The 14,848-nt window shown below is 40.4% G+C and overlaps 1 protein-coding gene across 1 annotated transcript; it reads right to left on the bottom strand.

The window, feature by feature from the left end:
* Nucleotides 1-7,337: 7,337 nt before the first annotated feature.
* On the bottom strand, nt 7,338-8,747 carry LOC112504562. The gene has a single exon (XM_025108511.1). The coding sequence runs from the start codon at nt 8,745-8,747 to the stop codon at nt 7,338-7,340; it is 1,410 nt and encodes a 469-aa protein (XP_024964279.1).
* Between the last annotated feature and the right edge of the window lie 6,101 nt (nt 8,748-14,848).

The raw sequence follows: 14,848 nt of genomic DNA, 5'->3' as shown, positions 1-14,848 counted from the left end.
GTCAAATATCTGTATTTTTTTAATACAAATAAGTGTTTCAATTTTTATCYGATTTTAAATTTCTTGATTGTGGAAATCTATATTTGAGGGGGAGTATGTATTTTTTTAATCTGATCATATTTTTAGGGGGAGTGAATTTTATCTGTCTTGAGCTAATATGTTATATTTTTCTCACAGGTATTTTAAGTATTCTCTAATTTTTGAAAGAAAATTGAGTTTTGAAATACAAGTATTTGGACGGTTTAGTCTAAATTCGGACAAAACTTGAGCGGTTTATTGTTAAACCGGACAAAGCTTGAGCGGTTTATTGTGCGGTTTAGACATCCGGACAAAAGGCTATATGATAAACTCTTATCCGGACAAGATTAGATATACTCATGCAATGGATTGTGGATATTAAATCGATGAAATCATTTGAGCTTGTTCATTTTTTTCTAAGTCTTTAAATCGCTCAATCCTTGAGCGGTTTAACTTCCTTTGTTGAGCGGTTTATCCTTAATCCGATTACTCTTTGAATGGTGTTCATCTAAACCGTACATGCCTTGAGCGGTGTTCATCTAAACTGTACATGCCTTGAGCGGTTTAGTATCCGGATTAACACTTAGATAATATTCATTCCATAAGCCGGACACCTCTTGACCGGTTTATTCTAATCCGGATAAGCCTTGAGCGGTTTAGCATATGAACGGTTTTTGACCTTTTACTATAAATAACCGTCTCATTTTCATTTTTATTTTTTTTACATTCATTCAGTGTTCATTGTCGTCTCCGCTCACTTTATCCGCTCAAATCAAGTTCTTTGATTTCATCTCATCAATCTCATCTACTGTTCATCATTTTCATTCAAGGTTACGAATCGATTCATTTGTTCACTATCCTTATTCGTTGATTGTTTCAATCATTTTTGATTATATGGACTGAGATTGACTAAATATGAACATAACTTCATAATCGATCCATAAACTCGTATTAACTCGATTTAGACAGTGTATTTTGATGTATTGCGTGTCGTTTTTCATTTTCGAGTGTGTATATAGTGTGTATTTTGATTGTATTTGTATTTTTTTTGCGTATTTTGTGATTGTATTCATTTCGTGTTTTGAACGGATATCTCACCGGACAAGGTGATCGGACTTCAATCCGATCAACCTTAAACCGGTTGATGATTGTCCRGTTTATGACTTAGTGTGTTTTGACTTGTGTTTAGTGTGTTGTCCGGACTTCTAATCTGGACACAATTCTTTTATTTTCTTTAAGTGTTGTTTAGTTTGTGTGTTGTCCGGATTCATAATCCGGTCAATTTTTTTTTTTAAATCTTACCAAGTGTTTGAACTTTATTTTTTTTTTACTATTTTCTTAGTTTATTTTTTTTGGTTAGATTTTTTTTAAATTTCATTTTTTAGTTTTTGTTTTTGAAGGCAAGAATACCTAGTTTACTATATCCCCAATCAAGAAGCCGTGGTGCTGAATCCCTAGCCAAGCAATCTTAATAAAGTAGACAAAGACCTTATAAAAAGGTGCTGAATACTCTATCAAGAAACTTAACAAAGGAGACGAAGACCACAGAAACACTTGATGCGGGAAAAGAAACTAAATATAATCACCCACAAGAAGACCACCAAAAAACCACAGCAAGGCAAAAGGCACAGAAAAGCAAAGTCACAAAAAACCAAGCAGCCCACAAACTCACGAAAGCATGCAAACCCTAGCCGTGATACTAGGCGCATGCAAACCCTAGCCAAGAAAACCAAAACACCCAAACCCTAGACTTGAAACCGAGATCAACAGATTCAAGCAAGCAAACAAAATCCTCAACGCAAGAACCAACAATCAAGAAAACCCTAGGGCCAAAACCCTAGCCGTGTACGTACGGCCAAGAAAGCCGTGTACGTACGGCCAAGAAAAGACAACGCGAATGGGGATGCGATCATAAAACAACCAAACAGTGAAGAAACAACCAACCACAGCAAACCAAAGTCGAAAAAACCAACCTTATTGAAGAACCCTAATGCCGCCTCCACCAAAACCAAGAAACCCTAATCGGCTTATGAAGAAGATAACGGGGTCAAAGCAGTAAGATATAACCTGCAAACAAAAATCGAACTCAATCCTCCAAGCTAAACAAACGCAATCCTACAAGAAGAAGAAGAACGAAAAACCAAGAAGTCCCAAGGTCGCCGTCACCTTGAAACCCTAATCCGCAAAAACGAAGCAAACCGTCGTGTAGAGAGGAGAAACGATGCAAACCGAGGACGAAAACCAAGCAAAGCAATGCATAAACATCAACAAGGAGCATACGAATACATCATCATCATCATCATCATCATACAATCATGCTTCCTTGAGAGAAAAAGTCAAACCCTACCCAATTTTCATAAGGAGCCTAATTGGGTCAAAATGACACTACTGAAAGGGGAAAACTCCCCAGGCAATTTTATAATGCAAGTAAAAGCTTGTAAATAGAGTACAAATCAACAAGAAGAGCTACGGCAACTTTCACTCACAAACCAAGCCATAAGAAGCCAAAATAAACAAAGGGAAATGCACCAAAAAAGAAAAGTAAAACATACCAAAGTATAGAAAGGGCAAAACCCCAAAAACTCCCAGAAACGAATTTCTTCACCAACCTCATGATCATGCATCTTTGATTCTCGTAAGCGTCTTCGTTGTCTTCGTTGTCAAAATGACACCACTGAAAGGGGAAAGATCCCCAGGCAATTTTATAAAACCAATAAAAGCGGAACCGTTACAAAGCAATCAGCAAGAAAAACTACGGCAACTTTGACTCACAAACCAAGCCATTAGGAGCCAAAAATGACAAAGAGAAGAATACCAAAACATAAAAATAACGCAAGCCAAAGAGAAAAAGGCAAAAAAAACCCACAATTTCCCAAACCGAGAAGGCACTCCACCCACGAAATCACACAACATTTGTTGGCGTCAGCTTCTTTCTTGTCTTCCAAGCCATAMGTTGAAGAATCTGCATCTTGATCTCCGCTACAACTTTGTCCCCAGAATGATTAAAGTTGTCAAAAAACTTCCTGTTTCTTTCCCTCCAGATATGGTATACCGTGGCCGATATACCAAGTTTTTGAACCGTAGACCAAGATTTCCATCTTTGAGCTAAACCCCTGTTAAGAATATCCTCCCAATTGTTCGGACAGTTCGTTAATCCCACCTCCTTTTTAATGACTTCCCAAATACTACTTGAGTAATTGCATTCGAAAAATAAGTGATTGTGCGTTTCAAAATGACACTAAATGGGTCATATTTAGTCTAACTAGACGTTAATGTGAGTACATGAGTTAGAATGATTCTGAAGGATCCGTAATGGGTCCATTTGGACCTTAATGGGTATAACAGGGCCTGTTTCTTTTAGTCGAGTCAATTTGTTCAAAATGACACTAAATGGGTCGCAACTAATCTGATTAGACCCTAATGGGGTTTTAGGCCCGTTTTTCCATTTAATGTCTCAAAAATGACACTAATTTGGTCATTTTAATTTGATCAGACCTTTTTTTTAAAGGAAGCCAGGCAAATTTATAAATCAATTAAAGAGAAGTACAACGAAAACGGACAGACCGCAACCTACACCCAAAACCCCACAGACTTGGACAACACCCCATACCAAGCCACAACAAGCCAAAAGAAACAAAGCCCAATAGAAGCAAACTCACAACAAAACATAAAAAAGAGGAGCTTAAACCACACCAAAGCCCCCCAAAACCAAAAACAGTTCTTCATATCAACCAGGATTAAGCACAGGACGATGCGCCAACCAATCTGCACGAATGGAGATAGAATCATGAATAACTTTGATAAGTTGCAGAGTCGTGCGGCGATCCTCAGTAAAGAGTCTTCTATTTTGTTCTTGCCAAATATAATAAACAGTCGCTGCCACCGCAAGCTTTTGCTTTAAATATTTCAGACGTCGACTAGAATCCGAGATTGCTTCTAAAATATGATCCCACATAGACGGCATATCAATCAGGTCCGTAATGTGCAAGATGCTAGTCCATACTTCTCGAGCATACGAACATTGAAAGAATAAATGGTCATGGCTATCCATACATTGACCACAAAGCGAGCACTCCAGATCCGGTGGTTCATCCTTCCATAGTAAACGATCTTGAGTAGGAAGTCTCCTCTGACAAGCCTGCCATAAACAGAATGCATGCTTCGGGATATGGCCTGAGAACCATACCGATTTGTACCAAGGGACCACTGGATGAGTTCCCTCTAATGAAGCCCAAGCATTACTCACCGTAAAATCCGAACAAGCATTGCGATCTTCCCCCCAAAGAACTCTATCTGGAACAGAATCAGTCAACAAAGGTAACGGAGAAGTATAAAGCTCAGTAAACCTGCTACACCAATCATCTGGCCAAGCACCATTCCTGCACATAAGCAGTTCGCGAACCGTCGTTAAAGTAGAGAACCCACATGAATGGACAAACCGGTAAGAGATAAAAGCTGAAAGAGGACCACAGGTTAACCAAGCATCCTCCTAAGCATTCGTATCCCGACCATCACCAATTTGGGAAAATAGGAACCGTCTCAATTGACTACGCAAGTCTAAAATTTTATGAAATACCCATGACCAATTTGAGTTCTTCCGAACCAGCCAGAAGTTCGATGAGCGGAGATTATTACTATAAATCCAACGAACCCACATAGAATCATGGTGTCTTACTATATCCCACACATGTTTTGCATGTAAAGCCCTATTCCAAGTGGATAATCGCTTAATCCCAAGTCCCCCAGATTCAAGCGGTTGACAGACCACATCCCAAGATAACCGACATCTACCACGAGGATCATCCCTTGGAGCCCAAAGGAATTTCCTAAAAATAGATTCTAGATCATGGATTAATCCAGACGGGAATAAGAAGACCGACATCCAATGAAGTTGAAGTGATTGAAGAACCGATATAATTAGCTGACGCCGTCCTCCAAACGAAAGAAACTTTGATTTCCAATTAAGAATGCGACCCTTCACTTTAGCAATCAACGGAGCATAGTCACATATCTTCAACCGAGCCTGCGATAAAGGGACACCCAAATATCGGACAGGAAAAGTACCTAGCTTCAAAGGAAGACACTCTAGAATGGCCTCCTTAATGTTGGGAGGCACATTACCAAAATAAATGTCGCTTTTTTCAATGCTAGGCGCTAATCCCGAACGATTCTGAAAAAGAAATAGTGCCTTTTAAGTACTTCAACAGAAAGAACATCCCCTTTGGTAAAGACAAACAAATCATCCGCAAAACATAAAGGTGTCAAATCCAGCTCCTCACAACCCCGATGGTACCCGAAGTCAACAGCCTCACGAATACAATGTTTAAGAAGCATAGAAAAACCCTCCATTACAATCGTGAACAGATATGGGGATAAAGGATCGCCCTGTCGAAGACCCCGCCCACCAAGAAAGAACCCATAGGAATTACCATTGATGGCAAGTGAATAAGAAGTAGTAGAAACCATTTCCTTTATCCACCTAACCATCACAGGATGGAATCCCAATCCTTGAAGCATAACAATTAGGAATCGCCAGTCCACCGTATCATAAGCTTTTTTTATATCTATTTTGAACGCACATCTAGGCGGACCCGTGGTGGACTGGTAACCAGAAACAAGTTCATGCGCCATAAGAATATTATCCGTAATCCTCCTACCCGGAATAAAAGCCGATTGGGCTTTATCAATTAAGGAATCCAAAGAGCCCTTCATTCTGTTTACAATGACTTTACTAATGCATTTATCAAGCACTGTACAGCAAGCTATAGGCCGGTAATCCGTAACCATAGAAGCATTAACAGATTTAGGGAGAAGACAGATAAGAGTATGATTCAAATTCTTCGGGAGGTTACCTCGATAAAAGAAGTTGTGGATTGCAATCTCCACATCACGGCCAACGATGTCCCTAGACGCTTTGAAAAACTTAGAGGAAAATCCATCAGAACCTAGCGCTTTATAATTACCAATGCTAAATATAGCATTTTTAATTTCTTCATTTTGAATCGGACGGATCATGTGGTTAGCTTCCGATAAAGTGAGCTTTCTCATGAAAACATCATCAGGCATAGTCGGATCAGGGGAAACATACCTCATACCTAGAAAATCTTTTAAATAATCCACAAACACTTTAGGCACATCATCACCATAGACGTACACTCCACCACTCGTGCAGACAGACTGAATGGAATTGGAGTGATGCCGCTCTTTGATCACCTTATGGAAGAATTTGGTATTCAAGTCACCTTCATTCAACCATTTAATTTTGGCTCGTTGTTTAGCGGCACAATTCTCATCCCGACAAGCATTCTGATACGCAATACGAATATGACCAAGCTCTAGACCTAACTCGTCATTAGAAGGGTCATTATCTACATCCAGTTGGATGCGATCAAGTTCAGTTTTCAAAAAAGATACACGCTTACGATGGTTGCCATAGGAATTGCGAAGTTTCTGTAGAGGAATCTTCAGAGCCTTCAAGTGAGAAGTCACTCGAAACATAAAAGTGCCCTCAATATAGTTGGCCCATTCATACTTAACAACTTGTAGAAAAGCTGGATGTTCAGTCATGAAATTGTCAAATTTAAAACCATACCTCCTTTTCCGAGTACCGCATTTGAAAGATAAGGTCACTGGAGAATGATCCGAAAGGCCCGACGGATGAAAATGAACACTAGCATCTTGGAAAACAGATGTAAACTCTGCATTTCCCATAGCTCTATCCAGTTTACGCATGATACCCCCGAAGAGTTCGGCTTTTGGTTCCACGTGAAATGGACACCAGTATAGTGTAAATCAAATATTTCCACATCCTCTATGCACGCATAAAAATCAGACATATCCAAGTTACGACGAGAGGACCCACCAAAACCATCATGAGGAAATAACATAGTGTTGAAATCCCCCATTACAACCCACGGAGAAGAACCAATCAGAACTTTAAATTTCCGCAGCCCCGACCATAATTCTCTTCTGGCATTACACACATTAGCCCCATAAACCAAAGAGATGAAGATATAATCTTGGCTTCCCCTAACTAGAACCTTACAATTTAAGTATTTGACTATGAGCCTCTAAGACCATAACATCTAAAACTTGTGAATCCTAGGCAAGGATTATACGCGTGCCATACTCACTCATAGCTTGATTAGATAACCAATACCACTGGCCAAAAGAATTATAGCAAACACTTTCTAGGGAGTCCTTAGAAACATGCGATTCGACAATGGCACACAAACACACATCATTACAATGAATGAAATTCCTCACCTCTTTTTGTTTAACCGGAGAGTTGAGCCCCCGGATATTCTATGAAGCGAAGTTCAACATGAGGAAGAGGTTGGAATTTCCCCTTGCACCCGATTATCACGAATATCCCGATCAAGATTTTGCACACCATTTACAACATCTTCATGAGAGTCCACCCGAGGAATCTCTTCCCCTAATTTCTCAAGAACACCAAACCGATTTGAAGCTTCGACGGGGTTTATCATAACCCCCCTTCGAGGCAACCGGAAATTTTTTATCACAGACGAAAGGAGTGGGGTAGAAGTAGACATAGAATGGATCGTAGACTGTGAAGAGGAGGCCCCGGAATTTACATTCGTACTTGAATCACCCAAAGCGTTCCTCACCTCTTTTATATGAGGATCAACCGACGCAACATTAGTGGTTACCGTATTCCCTTCCTTTTCCAGATCTTTGCTTACGGAATGCTCTTCCAAGGACATCTCATGAGGACCAGTCTCCTTTCTTCCATTATCCTGCCTAGCATTAGATTGATTGGATCTACCTCCAACTTTGACCCGCCATTGCTTTTTCTCCACTCTTGTAAACCCATCAGCATCTTTACGCCCATCAATTTGCTTACCTTTATTCAGACTAGCGGCTTTAGCACAAGATGAAAGTTTGTGTCCAAAGATTTGACAATGGGAACATTGAACCGGCTCCCATAAATATTCAACCTGAATTTGCACATTTTCGGCATCCCCACCATTTATATTTGGTATTTCGACCTCAATTTTCCTTTTTAGTTCTCCCACAGCCCAAACCTCAACTAAAACTTTGGCAAACCCAGGCCTGCCCCAAGCCTTTTCACACATAGTTGCAGTGCATGAATCCATCTGCTTTGGTACACCCAAGCTCGCAATACGACTAACACCCTCTTTATTGAAAGCAACTAAGGGAATGTTATGAAGTTTCACCCACAATGGACATGAAGAATGTTCCGGTTTCTTTAAGCCCTTGGATGGATCCCAACGATGGACAAATAAAGATACACCTCTAATCATCAACGGGCCGGCCTCAATCACCTGATCGCATCCACCTACATCATTAAATTTAAAGGAAAAAAAAATACCATTCTCGTTAAGCATCGCGTCCAAAAATCCAAACTTTCCCCAAGCCATTTTAACGAAATTTTTCACAAGAGGAAATGGGATACGAGGTCCCAAGAAATAACCATATAAAACTGAATAATAAGCTTTTGCAGCTTCCTTCGCCATTTCAATTGGGATAGTGACACTAACCTGCTTTTTGTCCGCGAGAGGATAAAAATTCAGATCCGTGGCCACAGAACGGCCAACCGCTTTAGCAAAGTTAAGATTTGTGCGGCCCCCACTTCCCAAACCATTAGACCGATTTCCATCCAAATTTTGCTCCACAGAAGAAAGATGTTCAAAAACCGAAACCCTATTTGGGTCTGAGGGATGATTATCATCAACAGATCCCATTACACAAGCTAAGAAGCCGTGGTGCTGAAGTTCTCGTTAAGTACCCAAGTGAATTAGACGAAGACCCCGTAAGGAGGTGCTGAATAACCACTAGGAATACTCTCAGAAAACAACGAAGACCACAGAAACACTTAACCGGCACAAATGGGAATTAAAAAGATAAAATCAAACCCAAGACGAATTCAAACCCACGGAGAGAGACGTACCAGCAGAAGCAAGAACTCACGGCTTTCCAAAAGATCAAAACAGCAGCAACGAACAACTACTAATGGAGCAAAACGCAAACCGAGACTTAAGCCAGCACCAAAGATCACATAAAATCACAAACCAATCAGCAACGAACAGCTACTAATGGACAGCAGCAGGTAACAGATTAGCTAACCAACCAGAAGCCAGCACACTAAGAACCCAGCAGCAGTGCCAACCAAACAAACCAACAGTAGGTAACAAGAATCACAACAAGAGCAGTCCAAACGTGAGAACAGCTTGAGCACAACAGCAACAGTCCCACAACCAAACAGCAGCAACGAAAGAAACAAACAGCAGCCCAGGGCAACAGAAACAAACCGGGACAGACTATAATCGTGAACGRAGATCAGCTTAAGCGAGACAGAACAAACAGCAGCACAAATAGTTGTTTAAAAATTCTCCCACAACAGGCGAAAGCAACTAGCACAACAAATCAATCCAGCAGGTCGAATACTATAATCGTGAAGCAGTAATACCCACATAAAATCACAGCCCCAAGCCAACAGCGCACTCAAACAAAAATCCTAGATACCACCTTGTAAACGCTTCAAGAATCAAAACACAGTCGCACATAAAATCATAAAAAGCACAAACCGGTATCACAAGAGCAGCCAAAACCGAATGAAACAGTCAGGGAGCAATAAACAAAAGCAATAGTAACCTTCCAAATGAATGCCAAAAACCCTAGTATGACTTTTGGCAATAAACGAACGGCAAAGGTGGGAACCCTAGCCGTTAAAATAAGTGCAGCAACTAGAAGCGAACCAGGAACAACACACAAAGGGAACGATCTTACCAGGAACCGTCGTGAGAAGAAACAGGATCCAGTCATGAGACCAAAACCCAGGGACCAAACGGTAGAGGGCGACCAACCAGGATCGAAAACCCTAGATGATGCCGTAAAGGAAACAGTCAGCAACAAGACTAAAGAGAAACCCTAGTTTGATCAGGCCTTAATGGGTATAATGAGATTATTTCTCCTACTTGAGTCTAATTGAGTTATAATGGTACTAAATGGGTCAAAATTAGTCTAATTAGAGGTAAATGGGAGTAATTGAGGTACAATGAGTCCATTTTGTGTTGGTGGATATAATGTGCCCATTTCTCCTTAATAAGTCAATTTGGGTCGAAACGACACTTACTAGGTCATAATTAGTCTCATTAGCTCCTAAGCGGTTTAATTGGCCTATTTTCTTCATAAGGAGCCTAATTGGGTCAAAATGACACTAAATGGGTCATATTTAGTCTAACTAGACGTTAATGTGTCTACATGAGTTAGAATGATTCTGAAGGATCCGTAATGGGTCCATTTGGACCTTAATGGGTATAACAGGGGCTGTTTCTTTTATTCGAGTCAATTTGTTCAAAATGACAGTAAATGGGTCACAACTAATCTGATTAGACCCTAATGGGGTTTTAGGCCCGTTTTTCCATTTAATGACTCACAAATGACACTAATTTGATCATTTTAATTTGATTAGACCTTTTTTTTTGAACGGAAACCAGACAAATTTTATAAACCATAAAAATAAAGTACAACAAGACAACCAATTAACAGACCACTACCAGAAGCCAAAACAAACAAAGCCCAACCGACTCAAACAAACAACTAAAAATAAAGAAAAGGAGCTTAAGAAGCACAAAAGCTCCCCAAACCCAGCAAGAACCCATAAAATCAACCAGTATTACCCATCAATCTTTTCTCCATCCAAGCCACACGAATTTCAAGAATCTGAACAATGGCTTGAATAATCTGCATGGCATTCCGACGATCCCCAGTAAAAAGTCTTCGATTCCGTTCCTGCCAAATGAAATAGACAGAAGCCGCTACCGCAAGTTTTTGCTTTAACCGCTTTGGACGATGAGTAGAATCCGAAAGAGCTTCCAAAATTTGATCCCACACATAATCATAGTAGTCAAATTAACAATACGCAAGACGTTGTCCGAAATTTCACGAGCAAAGTACACTGGAAAAATAAATGTGCATGGCTATCCAYACTCTGACCACAAAGCGAGCACTCTAGGTCAGGAGGTTCATCCTTCCAAAGTAAACGGTCTTGAGTAGGAAGACGTCTCTGGCAAGCAAGCCATAAACAAAAAGCATGTTTAGGAATATGACCAGCAAACCACCGATTTATACCAAGGTACAACCAGATAAGACCCATCCAACGATGCCCAAGCATTTCTAACTTCAAATCTCGAACAAGAAGTAACATCAACCCCCCAAAGAACATGATCCCGAATAGAATCATTTAATAAAGGCAAAGGAGAAGAATTAAGCACATCAAACCTGGCACACCAATCATCAGGCCAAACTCCATTCAATCTCATGACAAGCTCACGAACCGTAGTAGCAGGAGAAAAACCACAAGAATAGATAAACCGATAAGTCATAAAAGCCGAAAGAGGACCACAAGGAAGCCAAGAATCATCCCACGCATTAGTATCCCTCCCATCACCAATTTGAGATACAAAATACTGTCGCAAATGAAGTCTTATGTCTAATAATTTACGGAAAACCCAYGACCAAGTCGAATTTTTCCGTACCAACCAGAAGTGATTGGTTCTAAGATTATGACTATAAATCCACCGAACCCACAAAGAATTATGATGGTGAACAATATCCCGAACATGTTTAGCAAGTAAAGCCCTGTTCCAAGTCGCCAACCGTTTGATACCAAGACCCCCCGATTCAAGAGGACGACACACCACATCCCAAGATAATCTACACCGCCCACGAGGATCATCCCTTGGTGCCCATAAAAATTTCCGGAATATCGATCCTATATAATGAATGACACCCGACGGAAAAGGAAAACAGACAGCCAATGCAACTGTAACGATTGTAGGACCGCTATAATAAGTTGCCTACGTCCTCCGAAGGAGAGAAACGTAGACTTCCAATTAAAAATACGACCTTTAACCTTAGCAATCAAAGGTCTATAGTCACTAATTTTCAAAGGAGCATGAGATAATGGCACTCCCAGATAACGAACAGGAAAAGAGCCAAGCTTAAATGGAAGACAGTCCAGAATGGCCTCTCTAATAGAATGGGGCACATTACCAAAATAAATTTCACTCTTTTCAAGGCTAGGTTCCAAACCTGAATGTTGTTGAAAGAGAGAAAGAGCTTTTTTAAGAACCTCCATCGAATGAACATCACCTTTAGTAAAAAGAAATAAATCATCAGCAAAGCATAGATGAGTGATGTCCAGCTCCTCACAACCTTAGTGGGTATAATGTGTTTATTTCTTGTACTTGAGTCTAATTGAGTTTTAATGGTACTAAACAGGTCATAATTAGTCTAATCAGAGTAATTGAGGTAGAATGGGTCTTAATGGTCCTTAATGAGTCCATTTGGTGTTAGTGGATATAATGGGCCCATTTCTCCTTGAGAAGTCCTATTGGGTCAAAATGACACTAACTAGGTCATAATTAGTCCCATTTTTTAATAAGGAGTCTTATTGGGTCAAGATGACACTGAATGAGTCATAATTAGTCTAACTAGATGTTAATCTGTCTAATTGAGTGAGAATGGGTCATAAGGGTCCTTAATGGGTCCATTTGGACCTTAGTGGGTATAATATGCCTATTTCTTTTAATCGAGTCAATTTGTTTAAAGTGACACCAAATGGGTCATTAACTAATTTGATTTGACCAAAATGGGTTTAAAAGGCCCATTTCTGCATGAGTGTAATTCACTAAAAATGACACTAATTTGGTCATATTTAGTTTGATCAGACCTTAATGCGTATAATGGACTTATTTCTCCTATTTCAGTCTAATTGAGTTATAATGATACTAAACGGGTAAACCAAGCAAATTTATAAACCATAAAAAGAAGTACAACGAAACAACATCCGACCACACCCAACTAAAACAGGAAACCAAAAGACTTGGACATCACACAATACCAAGCCACCTCAAGCCAAAAGGAACAAAGCCCAACCGACTCAAACAAACAACAAAAAATAAAGAAAAGGAGCTTGAAATACAAACAAGCTCCCCAAGCCCAAAAACGAAACAACATATCAACCAACATTACCCAACAATCTTCGCTCCATCCAAGCCACACGAATTTCGATAGTCTGATCAATAACTTTGATAATCTGCAAGGCAATTCGTCGTTCCCCGGTAAAAAGTCTTCTATTACGTTCTTGCCAGATAAAATAGATAGACGCCGCCACCGCAGGTTTCTGCTTTAACCGCTTTGGACGACGATAGGAAATAKAATCCACAATTTGTTCCCACACAGAAGGCATAGTCTTCAAGTCCACAATATGCAATATACTATCCCATATTTCACGAGCAAAAGTACACTGGAAAAATAAATGTGAATGGCTATCCTCACTCTAACCACAAAGTGAGCACACAAGGTCAGGAGGTTCATCCTTCCAAAGCAAACGGTCTTGAGTAGGAAGACGCTTGTGACAAGCAAGCCATAAACAGAAAGCATGCTTAGGAATATGGCCGGAAAACCACACCGATTTATACCAAGGTACAACCGGATAAGAACCCTCCAACGAGGCCCAAGCATTACTAACTTTGAAATCCGAGCATGAAACACGATCATCCCCCCAGAGAACTTGATCCCGACTAGAATCATCTAACGAAGGCAAAGGGGAAGAAAGAAGCACATCAAACCTGGTACACCACTCATCTGGCCATACTTCATCCAAACGCATGCAATGCTCACGTACCGTAGTAGCAGTAGAGAACCTAAAAGAATAGATAAACCGATAGGACAGAAAAGCCGAAAGTTGACCACAAGGAAGCCAAGAATCCTCCCAAGCATTTGTATCCCATCCATCACCAATCTAAGACATGAAATACCGACGCAGGTGAAGACGTAAGTCCAACAATTTACGGAAGACCCATGACCAAGTAGAATTTTTCCGTACCAACCAGAAATGAGATGATCGAAGATTATGCCGATAAACCCAACGAACCCACAAAGAATTATTATGATGGCGAACAATATCCCACACATGTTTAGCTAGTAAAGCCCGATTCCAGGTCGCCAACCTTTTAATACCAAGACCCCCCCGATTCAAACGGGCTACACACCACATCCCATGATAATCTAGACCGCCCACGAGGATCATCCCTAGGAGCCCAAAGAAACTTCCGGAAGATCGCTTCAAGATCATGAATTACCCCAGACGAAAAAAGGAACACGAACATCCAATGTAACTGAAGAGATTGGAGGACCGCTATAATAAGTTGACGACGTCCACCAAACGAAACAAACTTAGACTTCCAATTCAGAATACGACCCTGAACCTTAGCAATCAAAGGCCGATATTCACTGATCTTCAACCAAGCGTGAGATAAAGGTACACCCAAATAACGGACAGGAAACAATCCAAGCTTAAAAGGAAGACACGCCAGGATAGCCTCCTTAATATTAGGTGGCACATTCCGAAAATAGATCTCACTCTTTACAAGACTTGGTTCTAAACCCGACCGTTGTTGAAAGAGAGAAACAGTCTTTTTAAGCACCTCCACCGAATGGACATCACCTTTAGTAAAAACAAATAAATTATCAGCAAAACACAGGTGAGTCAAGTCCAGCTCCTCACAACCCTGATGGTACTCAAAATTAGAAGCCTCCCGGATACACTTCCTAAAGATCATAGAAAATCCCTCCATCACGATCGTGATAAGATATGGAGACAAAGGATCACCTTGCCAAAGACCCCTACCACCATGAAAAAACCCATAAGATTCACCATTAATCGCAAGAGAGTAGGAAGTAGTAGACACCATCTCCCGTATCCACTTAACCATACTGAAAGGGGAAGAGTTTCCCCAGGCAATTTTATAAAGACAGAAAAAACGTCACCAATACA

The sequence above is a fragment of the Cynara cardunculus genome, unplaced genomic scaffold (genome assembly GCF_001531365.2).
Source record: "Cynara cardunculus var. scolymus isolate 2C unplaced genomic scaffold, CcrdV1 Un_Scaffold_6009, whole genome shotgun sequence".
NCBI lineage: Eukaryota > Viridiplantae > Streptophyta > Magnoliopsida > Asterales > Asteraceae > Cynara > Cynara cardunculus.
This window is presented reverse-complemented; position numbering and strand designations above follow the sequence as displayed.

Coding starts and splice junctions, on each gene's coding strand:
- LOC112504562 (XM_025108511.1), bottom strand. CDS start 8,747: ATGGGATCTGTTGATGATAATCATCCCTCAGACCCAAATAGGGTTTCG.